Here is a 12,834-nt window from a genome sequence, read left to right on the forward strand (position 1 = left end):
CTCCCCCCCCCCCCCCGCTCAGCTAGCAGCCGTTCCTGCACAGCGAGGTCCATTCTGGATCCTTCCCACCCTTCGTCTGCTTAAACTGCTACGGGTTACTGAGGGTTCAGCTCAGGATAATGCAGACCCTCTGGTTTGTGCTGCCCTCCCTCCCTCCCGTGCAGTGCCCCGGGCGCACCTGCCGCAGTATTGCCCCGTGGAGAGCGCACTGATCTGGTCTCTGTGGGCACCGGACCTGAGTCCCCTGAGGGCAGAGCTGCGACATCCCTGTGTATCCCCTGTCCTGTGGTTGGGGAGGCACCCAGGTGGCAGATGTTTCTTCACAGAGAACAGCTGCATAAACTGGTTTTCCTCTCTGTCCAGGTGGTGCTCTAGAAAAGTCCGGGACCTGTGGTGGCAGGGGATCCCTCCCAGTGTGAGAGGCAAAGTCTGGAGCTTAGCCATTGGCAACGAGTTAAACATCACCCACGGTGAGTGCTTGCGCTTGAAGGCTCGAGGAATTGCCCCCCCCTCCGTCCGCCGTCCCCTCCGGCCAGGTCCTGTGGCTTCTCCTGTCCCTCTGTCCTGCTGTCAGGAGAAAGGACACCATTGCGGAAGCTGTGAGAGGCCAGGTGCCTGTCCTCCAGGAGCTTCGACCACCTGTAGGGAGCCAGCCTGGTCGCGGCGTGCGGTGGGGGCACGTGGTTGCGCTCTGGGGTGCGGGCTGTCTTTGGGCGCTGCTGTTTTCTGTGGCATTTTTCCCCAGGCAGCTGATATGGAAGCACCTCTAGAGGGACAATACACTGCACCCAGCTGGGTGCTTGAGGTTCTAGTAGCTTCAGAGTAGAGGGGAGGTGAGATCTGGACTCGCCTTTCCTAGGGCTGTCTGTGTCTTGCCGTGTGCGTTCATTCAGTGTGCGTGTACCTCTCCTCCACCTGTGCTCCCCCAACTTTGTGCCCAGCACAGGTGAGGTAGGCCAGGGGCTCGCAGACTCGCAGTTAAGCGCCTAATAACTGGGAGTTGTTCCTTTTTCCTTTTCCTTTTTCCTTTTTCCTCCCTGTCTCCTCATCTCCTTTGTGTTACATGTACCCAGTAAATGCCTGGAGTTGCTGGTAGCGATGGAAGGCCTTTGCGTTTAGGGCAGATTGATTTGTGTCTGCTCTGTGCACCTGGGGTTCCTGTAACTGTTATTTTTACCTTGGGAGACGTCATCCGCCCATGATTGCAGCCTGAGTAATGCCAGCTGGGGCGGGGGGGGTGTCACTGGCATTTGTTGGAGGTGACCTCCCCAAGCTCCATTTCTGGCTAATCCATACCTGCCACAAGTTGACCATCTTACGCCAAAGAGCTCACAGATGGTACAAGTGACGGACTCACAAACCAGACAGCCGTGCCTGGCGGCCGTACATAGAAGTAAACGCCCGCACTGCCGTGTGTGTGGGTCTCTCTGTGAATGGCAGCTGGTGTCCTCAGACAACAGAAGGACCTTCCGTATGTAGTTGAACTTGAGGCAGTGTGTGCCCCTGGCGTTCTGAGGAGCGTGAGCGTGTGCCCGTGCTCAGCCGGGGCCTCTCTTCCAGAGCTCTTCCACATCTGCCTCGCCCGGGCCAAGGAGAGGTGGCGGTGCTTCAGCGCGGGCGGCCCCGACGTGGACAGTGAAGGTACGTGGGGCGCGGGCTGGCAGCGGCTTGGTCAGTGGGTCACCGCTCCACCCAACACAGGTCGCTTCTCTGAGGCAGTGTGTGGTGCGAGCTTACAAGCAGCTGCCTGGAAAAGGGTGGTTTGTTTTTAAATCCTCACCCAAGGATACGTTTTCCTTGATTTTTAGAGAAAGAGAGAGAGAGAGAGAGAGAGAGAGAGAGATACATTGATTGGTTGCTTCCCATACGCGCCCTGGCCGGGGATTGAACCCGAAACTTTTTGGTGTATGGATAATGCTCCAACCAACCGAGCCACAGGGCCAAGGGCTGGAAAAGGGATTTTCAGGGCAAACAATTAAAGAAGAAATTTTCATAAGAAAGAAAACACTCCAGGTCTGGAGAAGTGTTTGTGTCTGGACACACTGGAGGGCCAGTGGTAACCACTGTGCTTCCCTCGTTCCCATTCACGAGGCGGCGGCAGCCTGGAACCCGGGTCACTTGAGCGTCAGCGTCCAGGGCAGCATCTGAGCTGCTTGAAGACGGAGCACTGCGTGTTTGCTGGGTCACACTTAGAATCTCCCCCACACAGAGTGACACTGCTGTCGGTTCAGTGGTATCTTCTTTACTGACCTTTTATACCATCTGGGTGATACTAAAATAAAAGAAACAGAAACCAGGTTATTCCTGAATGTTTGTTAGAAATGGCGCACAAGTGTCGCGCTGCCACACCCCCGTGTACCCTGTGTTATACCAGGGCCGTGCTAGGTCAGACCGTGATCCCAGTGCTTTCTGTGCCTGGGATGCATTTGTTCTCGGCGCTTCCCCTGATTGCTCCTGGAAGGCGGTGTCACATGAGGCTTCCCTCAGACTCCGGAAGGTACCCATGACGGTCTCGCGTTAGCCGGTGCTGTTGGTATTTGCTCTACGCCCCGGTGGCCGAGCTGTCACCAGGTCCCGGGACATCTGCAGCATGTTCCCTGGTCACTCCTGTAAGACTCGGAGCCTTTGAGGTCCCGCACGCTGCCCCCGAGAGGGGTCATGACTCTTGGTCTTTCGGTAGATGCCGGGTTCTCAGCAGCCGACAGAGAAGCCAGTCTGGAGCTGATTAAACTGGACATTTCTAGAACATTCCCTAACCTCTGCATTTTCCAGCAGGTAGGTGGTGGTGATTGGTTGCTTTCAAGCATGTTTGTCTGAAATTCACAGATGCTGATCTGCATACATTGTAATCAGGTTGAAAAGAACTTGGGTTTTTGGGTGGAGGGGCGGCCAGAGAGGGCCAGCAGGGGGAGGGTGGGTCTCATGTTAATACAGGCGTCTCTTCCGACCCGTCCGCCTCTGGCCAGTCACCTCACAGCCTCCAGACTAACCCTGCCGTGCCCAGTCTGACTGTCACGCCCAGGCCTCTAGCACCGACCTCACAGCACCAAGGCACCAGGAAAGTGAAGCGCTTCTATTAGAACAAGTCAGTTAAGGGACCGGCTCCCTAGAATGCGGCAGGAGGTGTGGACATTTGACACTCGGGCTCTGCAAAAATGTGGGTGTCCCAGGCACTGTGACAGTGCAGAGGAGTGAAGGTCACTTCCCTGGCAGTGCAGCGTGGGGAGGGTCAGGGATGAGGGTCAGATCGGCGTCCCTGGGGAGCGGCTCTAGGGCTGTGCTGGGCTAGGGGTGAATGACAGCCCGCCAGAGAGTGGAGAGACACTGGCAGAAGGTCTGGAATGGAAGCATCGGACACTGACGGGCAGGGGCTCCTTTGGGAGAGAGAACCTCGCTAGAGGGACAGCCAGAGGCGTGCAGTTCAGTGCTGTGGGCCCTCCTTACTGCCTGGCTGCTCCGACTGTCCCTGCTCTGGAGGAGAGTGGGAGGGCAGCGCTGCGGCTGAAGGGCGAGCAGGCACCTGACCCGGTCCTGAGGGGCTGACGCCTGGGTGGCTGAGGTCCGCCTTTCCCACGCCCGGCCCCGATGTGCTCCGTGGAGCATCAAGCTTCATGGACTTCGGGGGTCACGGGGGATTATCTTGGTGCAGAAAGAGGAGGAGGAGCAGCTTAGGAGTCTCTTTTGGGTGGGATTGGGACCAGATGGCTTTTCTCCTTCCCTCCGGGTTCCAGTGGGTGTGTCTTTCTCTGCCTGTGGCTCCCAAAGTTCTAGGTTTTATACACGGGCAATCTGAAAGCAACAAAGGGTGGGTGGAGAGCGGGGCCACAGCGAGGCGTCCAGAACTAGTTAGGGCGTTTAAAATAGGGACCTGTCAGCGACTGCACCACCTTGTCACCAAAGAGGGGACATTAGTGCCCTTGAAAAGGACATAATCACGCTGGTGGGAATCTGTTGAGTTGAAAACACTCAGCTTTAAGCAGAGTTCAGTGCAGCGCTCTTGTGCTCCTCATTTGGCCTTGGACCAGATGGGACCTGCTGCTGACAATGTCGCCTCAGGTGGGCCCCTCCCTGTCCCCCTTCTTCCGCCCTCTCGTCCTGGATGGCGTCTTTTTTCCTCCCGTTGCTGTGTTCTCCTCTTTGCCCCTTTGTGTTCTGGAAGTGTCTCACCTTTTTATGCCAGAATGTGATGGTTTGGGCCATGGCGTTCATTTGTAAGCTATGGTAGTTACCTGTGCATGACTTCCTAGTCATGTATGCTTTTTTTAAAATCTTCATCTGAGTATATATATTTTTTCCATTGAAAGAGAGTAGAAGGGAGGGGGAGAGACACATGGATTGGTTGCCTCCTGCGCGCCCCTTGACCAGGGCTGGGAGCTAATCTGGGACCCTTTGGTGCATAGCCCGATGCTCTAACCTCTGAGCCACACTGGCCAGGACCCATGTCCACTTTCCATTCCTCATGTTAACTAGGCACATGGAAGGTGGGGACAGTAAGTGTGATGTGGACTGAGCCAGCCCCTTTACAGCTCAGACACGGGACAGCAGTGTGAGGCCCCTGCTTTCTTCTGTGTTCAACAGAAGATAAACTGCAACACCTAAATGTTGAGAAGGCGTTACAGGAACGCATGGAGAGCTGGGAGGATGTTTGGGTTAGAATGGAGGCTGTTAGGACTTAAGATGCAGAGTGTATTTTCTAAACAACCTACCATCTCAGAAAGCGTAGAAGAAACAAAGGCCGTGATGGGCGGGGAGGGGTCAGGATGAGCAGCACAGCTGGGAGCAGTCAGGACAGCGGTCACGGCCCTGCCTGGTTGAACCCTGGCACCTGGTTGCCCTTGAGCTCAGAAGGGGATGTGATTATACAGGAGGAGCTAGGGGAGGGGTATTTTTCTGGCTCAGGCCTGACCCACCAGCTTTCTCAGAGCAGCTTGGTAGATGGATTGGCTGCAGACTCGCTTCTAACTGGGTTGGTAGCTCATTTGTGAAGTTACGTAATACACGCAGAGCTGCTGGCCTCTGCTTGGCCACGACTCCCTGCACTCCGGGGGGCGGGGTGGGGTCGGCGCCCGAGGCCGTCCTGGGTGCTAACCAGACTGCATGTGTCCTTTGGTGTTTGATCCTTTCAGGGCGGCCCGTATCATGACATGTTGCACAGTGTGTTGGGCGCTTATACTTGTTACCGACCAGATGTGGGCTATGTAAGTGAACTTTTCAATATTTTATCGTGTCTTACATTTTCAAAAGAAAGTCGGGATATTGCCAGGACATCTTCGCTGCGGAGGGCAAGGCGAATGCCCTTGTTTCTGTGGGGCAGGAGAAGTCTCCCAGCAGCGAGCTGCCTGCTTCTCCCTGCAGTGGTTCTCAACCTTCCTAATGCCACGACCTTTAATACAGTTCCTCATGTTGTGGTAACCCCCAACCATAACATTATTTTCGTTGCTACTTCATAACTGTAATTTTGCTACTGTTATGAATCGTAATGTAAATATCTGATATGCTATATGTGTTTTCCAATGGTCGTGACCCACAGGTTGAGAACTGCTGTAAGGGACCCGGCAGACACAGCTGCCTGTGGCTTCCTCACATTGTCATTCGATTTGATTTTCGCTTTTTGCATGTGATTTTCTCAGCATTAAATGAAGAAAAGCCTTTAGCAGTAACCGTTTTAAAACTGTGCTGCTGTGGATGCGCTAAGCCGATGCCTGTGCATGGTGCCAGGTGTAGCGCGTTACGATAGACCAGTGATGGCGAGCCTATGACACCTCTGACACGCGAACTCATTTTTTGGTTGATTTTTCTTGGTTAAATGGCATTTAAATATATAAAATAAATATCAAAAATATAAGTCTTTGTTTTACTATGGCTGCAAATATCAAAAAATGTCTACATGTGACACGGCACCAAAGTTAGGGTTTTTCAAAATGCTGACACGCCGAGCTCAAAAGGTTCGCCATCACTGGGATAGACACACATCTCTACGCACGAGGCAGCCGAGTCAGGTGGATGCGGCGGCAGGGGCAGGTGTGGTGTTTCAGGGGGCGTGGGGTGGGGTGAGAGCAGGCAGGCCGCTGATGTGGCCTCGCAGGGCTTCCTGGCGAGAGCAGGTCTAATCCAGGCTGTCGCTCAGCTTTGGGGGAGGTCGTGGGTGGGTGGCTTCCAGCCCGAGGGCATCTGGGCTCCTCATCATGAAATGAGAGAGCTGTCTGGCCGTGCAGGCCGCGGCGCATTTAACCCCCTCCTTCCCACAGGTGCAGGGCATGTCCTTCATCGCGGCCGTGCTGATCCTGAACTTAGACACTGCCGATGCCTTCATTGCGTTTTCTAATCTTCTGAATAAACCCTGTCAGATGGCGTTTTTCCGAGTGGACCACGGCCTTGTGAGTACCCCGTGTGCCTGGCGCGGTGTCTTCACCCGGCAGGGACCGCCATTCAGCCGTCTTGTCAGTGGAAAGAACACCACCCCCACCCCCACCACCCAAAGAGGGAGTTAGAGAAAGCACTGTAGAAGTGGGAGGTATTTGGGGCATCGTGTTGGATTTTAAAAACACGTAGCTAATAGCCATATGTATGACTTTCTGAAGACAGCTTTTCAGAAAGCGTTTCTGAAAATACATTCTCCACACCGGGGAGGGCAGCTCGTGCACCAACATGCCTGCTTTGTGTGGCACAGTCTCCCTGTGTGGTCTGCGCATGGATGTGGCGGAGCTGAGCCATCCGTGACGTCGGGGCGCGCTCAGTGCAGTGTGCTCACACAGACAGGAGAGAATGTAAGGGCAGCTCCTGTGTGGACGGAGGCAGCAGTGCGTTCAGTGCGTGGCTGGGCACTGGGCAGTCCAGGTTTCATTTACTGAACTGAATCCGTGCCACGCATTATGCCCACAGATGGCTGCGTGGCCCGATGGGGCGGGGAGGCTCCCGTTCAGGGCACACAGCTGGTGAGGGAGGAGCCCAGGCCCCGTCCTGCCTCTTCAGCCCTGTTCTTTCTGAGGCCAGAGGATGGCGCCCCCTGACAGACCCGTCAGCTTTTGCGTTAGTATTGCATTGACCTGCTGAGAGCTGGCTGAGAGTTCTCATCAGTCCTGCTAGGCCAGCTGATCTGAGCGTTTAGGTCAGCCAGGGATGTTCCCTCTTTAATATCTTAAAGCCTCCTGAGTATTTCTTGTTCAGGCAGTACATACATTAAACAAAAAGTATTTTAAAACTGTTGCTAAGTGGGTGGCTGTTAGGGGAAGTATAAATTGGCAGACTTCTTCTGGAAGAACCTTGGTATTAAGTATCAATAGCGGTAAATGGTGTTGGTATGTAATTCTGCTTGTAGGAATCTAAGGAAGTCCAACCGGGGACCAAGCATTAACAGAAATGGTTGTCACACAAGTATTTATAATTATTTATAATAACAAAGATGGTGTCACACAAGTATTTATAATTATTTAACAATAATTTAAAATTACATTTCGGTGTGAAAGTTGAAGAACTTTAAAATGGGGTTTAGGGGAATACAGAAGGGTTCATTGCCATCTGGTGCTAGACCCAGTGCAGTAGCAGTGTTTGCTCAGAATCGTGCTCTAAAGAAGTATATAAGATGAAGTGACACTTTTTTCAAAAGTATATGGAGTGGAACATCTGCCTTAATGGCTCCCATGTGTAACTGTAAAAGGACCACAGTTCATAGAGATGATGGAGGATCCTTATTGTTTCTGCTCTTAGGTTTCCTCCAGCGGCACTTACGGTTCTGCCAGCAAGAACTTTTCCTATAGAATAAAATGATTTACATCTAAATAGTTCCTAATTGTGAAGACCCCAGTTTTCTCTTTGGCAACATATGATACAAATGTACTGAAGAGTTTTAGCCTAATCACTAAGGAAGAACCAGAGAATCCTCTCGCTGACTGGACCTTCATTTACAGCAGGGCCTCTCAGTAGCAGCGCTGTTGACCTTGGGGCTGGACGCTGTGGGGGGGCTGTCCTGGCATTGAATGGCTTCTCTGGCCTCTACCCGCTGAGTGCCAGCAGCACCTCCCTCGCTGTAACAACCAAAAACGTCCTCAGACATAGCCAGGTGTCCCCTGGGAGGAGAGTGCCCCATTGGGAACTCTGGTTTACAGAACAGCCATTCATTAAGGGGAGCAGGCAGCACCCGAGAGCACCCTGCCCACATTCCTCCCCGTAGTACACGGAGCAGCCCGCCTGCCTCTCCGCTGGTGCCCTCCCCGTCCGGCAGCCGCTGCAGTTCCACACGGCTCCCTGCGCCTTGCGTCCCACAGGCCCTGCAGGCAGTCAAAGCCTGTGCTGGTGAAGTGCCGGCTGTGCCTGCCGCTCCTCCCCGCGTGTTCCCTCCACCCTGCTTGCCGGAGCCTGAGCCAGAGCCGGAGCCGGAGCCAGAGCGGTGCTGCCTGGGCCTGGCGAGGCTGGGGGCTGGGAGTGCGGCGTGCATGTGTCAGATTATTCAGCCATGAATTCCTACCCGGCTCCAGAGGAGTGAGCCCTAAAGGCTCCCTTGGCAGAGGGACAGACACGGGCCAGGTTCCGGCCACACACTCACGTACCTTCCTGGCAGGCTGTGCACCTTCTCCGGGTGTCAGTTCCCTCTCTGCACCGGGAGGAATAACAGGTGTAGCTCGTGGTGTTACTGTGAGGATGCGCCAGTGCTCACCGGCAAACTCGAGGTGTCTCGGTTCAGTTCCCGACACCACAGGAAGCGGCATCTCAGCAGGCGGCCCTGGGTTTCTGCTTTCCCGGTGCACACAGTTGTTCACGCGGCGCTGCAGCCGGTTCCGGTGCAGGAGACTGTGTCTGAGACAGTGGGCACGCCTTGTTAAAGGACACGTTACTGGGAAAGGTCTCACCAGCATCGGAGCCCGTGGGGTAGGCTTGCTGGGCACGGGGGACGCCACAGGCCTGGGGCGCAGTGAGACGGGCGCGGTGAGGCGAGGCGCGCTGCTAGAACGGCCTGTGTGCACCTCGCCTCACCCGTCAGAACGTGTCACTGGCGATTACAGGAGGTGACTGTTGGATTCCAGTGGTGTAAGCATGTTGGCTTGTTTTGTAGGTTGGAAACGTGTGCTGATAATTAGTTTACTGGTGTATTTCACGTTATCTCCCCAGATGTTGACTTATTTTGCCGCATTTGAGGTATTCTTTGAAGAAAATTTGCCGAAATTATTTACTCATTTCAAGAAAAACAGCTTAACTCCAGACATCTACCTAATCGATTGGTAAGTCCGCATTTTTGTTTTCACACCTCCTGCCCCATGTTCCACTGTCCTCACGGCCAGCTCCTTTCAGGACTCAGCTGCCCACGCCGCTGCCTCTGTTTTCCCAGCTCCAGCCCCAGTCCTCTGCTGGCACCATTCACTCTTCCTTGTTACTCTTATTTTCTGTGACCCTACCTGGTCCCTCTGAACTCCTTCAGGGGACAAGTGGTGTCTTGGACCTGTTTGCTTTCCAAGCGCCATTTACCCATTATTAACACGTTAAGCGACCTGTCAGTCACCGGTGACTGACATTATACTTTCCATCCGGAAGACAAAACAGTGCCACTGAGCACCAGGTCTGGCTGTGCCGGGCTCTGCTGGGACCTGGACGGCGGTGGTGTGCAGGACACGGAGCTTGCCTGCAGAGCCTTTCCTAGAGGAAGACATGCCCGTGGATGCTGTGCTGCACATGAAGTGTGTCTCTGAAGCAGGCGGAGGACAGCGACCCTGGACCCAGCTTGAGGGTCAGAGTGCACAGGGGCAGCAAACATGAGCCCCAGCCATGGCCTGATAGGGGCACGTGGTGGTGCAGAGCTAGCAGGGCTCCAGCAGGTGGCCTGGCGACGCCGGGCCTGAGGGAAGGGTGGAGGGTGGCAGGTGAGAGGTCAGGTCCAGTGTGTGCTGGATGCCACGCTGAGGCGCTTGGGCAGCATTGCAGGGGCAAGAGGGTGTGGAAGGCTTTTGATTGGGCGAAGATGAAGGTGGGTTATCCCCAGAAGTGAGTGTTAGGTTTCGTGGGAGACAGGGAAGCCTGTAGGCAGAGGCAGGTTAAGGGAGAAAGACCACAGTTTGAGCCGAGGCTGCAAAGTGGGTGGAGAAGGGAGTGGAGCAGGGAAAGTGGTGGTGCCCGAGAGATTTGTGGGAATGCAAGAGATGGCCAGGCGCGGTCGCCTGCTCTCCCGGCCCAGCCGGTGAGGGCTCGCAGGGCCCCCAGCTGAGATCAGAAGCACCGAGAGCCAGGTTTGCTTCACAGATGAGAAACTGGAGGCTCAGCGCCCCTGGGTCCCGCTGCATTTTCTGTGGGAAAATTCACTGCAGGGTCTGTCCAGATTCTCTTGACTTTGGGCCACCCCGCTGCTGCCAGCTGCTCTGACCAGGCCTGGTTTCAGTGGCTGCCGGGACCTGCGTCCCCAACACGCGCCTCCCCGCACAGTGGATGGCCCTCCTCTGGACAGGCCTCCACCGGTTCCCCATCCTGTAGAGTAAAGCGTGGCCGCCCCCCTGCCCCAGCCCAGCCTCGGCTTCTCCGTGTGTTCTCCCCTTCGCTGCCTTTGGCTTCTGCCTGGGGCTTCCTGGGATTTGCCAGGTCTGCTCCTGCCTCAGAGCTTGGGAACCTGGGTGCTTTCCAACCCTTCTCTTGGCTCCTGGCTTCCTCTTCAGGGCTTTATGCAAATGTCACTTGTCAGTGATGCGTTCTTCCCTGACCATCCTGTTAACAGGTGTGTGTCTATGCACGCTCTCACACACATACACATCAGACTGGCTGTCCCTGCCTCCCCCTCCTCGCAGTTAAATCCACACATCCCCCCGCCCCCCGGGGACAGGGAATGGTGTTTGTCCGATGCTACAATGCATCCTCATCACCAAAGGACAGTGACTAGCAGAAGCAGTCTTCAGCCAGCCTGGCGACAGGCTGGCCCGCCCCCACAGGAGGGCTCAGAGCTCAGGCGCTAGCTCACGGAGAACGGAACCGCCTGGGTGAGGCCTGAGCACAGGCGCGGCTCTGACCACAGCTTTCTTGATTGTTCGCATGTTGGCTTCATTCTGTAAAGTTCAGAATAAGTCGTTAGTGGAGGCCACACGCATCTGAACTCAAAGTTCTGTTGAAGAAATACCTGTTGTCACTCTCCCTCTTATTGCTGCCCTTATTTTCTGATCACTTCACTGGAGACTCTGCTGTTAAGATGCGAGGGCTTGATCTCTGTGAGTGAATGGGCAGGAAGAGGTAGGACTGCGGATTGGGTCCATTCTGTCTCATTTTCTGAAAAACTATCACGTCCCCCAGGTGGAATTGAGAATGTTCTCCAGCTAGAGACTGGAGACAGGGCACCGGGACCTCTCAGCGGCCTTGGGTGCACAGGCTGCCGCCCGGCCACCAGCCACACTGGCCAGGACGTGGCATTCACGGTTCTTTAAGGGAAGACATACTCGTATTTCATTTCTTCATCTGATGGTTTGCATGGTTAAGATCAGAATTTGTAATCTGCAGTCAAATTTATTTGAAAAAATTTCTTTTGTTCCTTTACTGACCCCTACTGGGAGGAAAGCGTATAGTCCTCTTCACATGCACGTGGACGCGGAGTGGTGCATTTCTGTTGGCTGTTCTCAGCCCCTCACCAGACAGCTCTCTCTGCCTTAGTAACCTCATGTGCAGCGCCTGCCAGCAGCGAAGCTCATAGCGCTGGGTAAATATTTGCTGCATGAAGTGACAGTAGCAGTGATGAGGAGCTGTGCTTGTTCGAGATTCCGTGTGAAAGCCTTTTCACATTGGCCTTCGGAATGAGCGCAGGCCTCGTGCCCCGCACCCGGCCCCGTGTTTGTGTCTAAGATGACAGTCAGACTGGGGAGTGTGGAGTGGAGCACAGCCGACTCAGGGTGCCTTGTCTGCCAGCCCCCTGAAGCGCTGCGCTCTCTGCAGGATCTTTACCTTGTACAGTAAGTCTCTGCCCCTCGACCTGGCCTGCCGCATCTGGGACGTGTTCTGCCGAGATGGGGAGGAGTTCCTGTTCCGCACGGCCCTGGGCATCCTGAGGCTGTTCGAGGACATCCTGACCAGGATGGACTTCATCCACGTCGCCCAGTTCCTCACCCGGCTGCCCGAGGACCTGCCCGCAGACGAGGTTTTTGCCTCCATCGCTGCAGTTCAGATGCAGAGCCGCAACAAGAAGTGGACTCAGGTAAGGGGGCCTTTTGGTCCTTCCTTCCTTGGCGCCCTTGTGCAGAGTCCTCTGAGGAGGCAGCCCTCTCGGTGGGTCCCGCGCTGGAGACCTGGCTCTGCGGCCGGCTCTGCCAAGGGGCCTGTCGGATGCAGGGCCCGAGGCACCTCAGCCTCCACCCTTTCTGCGGCCCTGGGAGGCCAGCTGGTTTGTCCTCACGGTGCCCCTGCGTGGCAGACGGCATGTGTACCCCCCTTAAAATGCCTGAGACGGAAGCCATGGGGACTGGCGCTCGCCCAGCCCCTCCTCCCGGGGAGGTGCTCCTGGACGAGGTCCTGCCCCCGCTTCCCTGGGCTGCGTTACTCCTTCACCTTCCCACATGTGCAGTCACGGCTGCTGCTCTTCCTTCCAAGTCCCAGGGGCTTCCCTGTGGCCACCCCCACACCCACCCATACACAGAGCCCATACACACACACACACACACACACACACACAATCCCCACACACCTCATACACACACACAACCCCATACACCCATACACTCAACCCCATACACACAGACAACCCCCACACACCTACCCACAGCCACACATACCCTACACACACACAGCCACACACACTGCCACCCCCACCACATACACACACACACACACACACACACACACACCCACACACACCCATACACTCACCCCCACACACACAGA

At 55.2% G+C, this 12,834-nt stretch overlaps 1 protein-coding gene across 3 annotated transcripts in view; it reads left to right on the plus strand.

Annotated features, from left to right (window-relative positions):
- Positions 1-12,834, plus strand: part of TBC1D14 (TBC1 domain family member 14) — a 69,310-nt gene that overhangs the window by 54,890 nt on the left and 1,586 nt on the right. For all 3 annotated transcript variants that reach the window (XM_006760108.2, XM_006760110.2, XM_006760109.2), the window contains 7 exons: positions 364-470; positions 1,561-1,641; positions 2,681-2,775; positions 5,127-5,198; positions 6,249-6,377; positions 9,106-9,215; positions 11,893-12,151. In XM_006760108.2, coding sequence (XP_006760171.1) covers positions 364-470; positions 1,561-1,641; positions 2,681-2,775; positions 5,127-5,198; positions 6,249-6,377; positions 9,106-9,215; positions 11,893-12,151 — 853 coding nt within the window. The remainder of the gene's footprint in view (positions 1-363; positions 471-1,560; positions 1,642-2,680; positions 2,776-5,126; positions 5,199-6,248; positions 6,378-9,105; positions 9,216-11,892; positions 12,152-12,834) is intronic.

The sequence above is a fragment of the Myotis davidii genome, unplaced genomic scaffold, assembly GCF_000327345.1.
Source record: "Myotis davidii unplaced genomic scaffold, ASM32734v1 scaffold937, whole genome shotgun sequence".
NCBI classification, from domain to species: Eukaryota; Metazoa; Chordata; class Mammalia; order Chiroptera; family Vespertilionidae; genus Myotis; species Myotis davidii.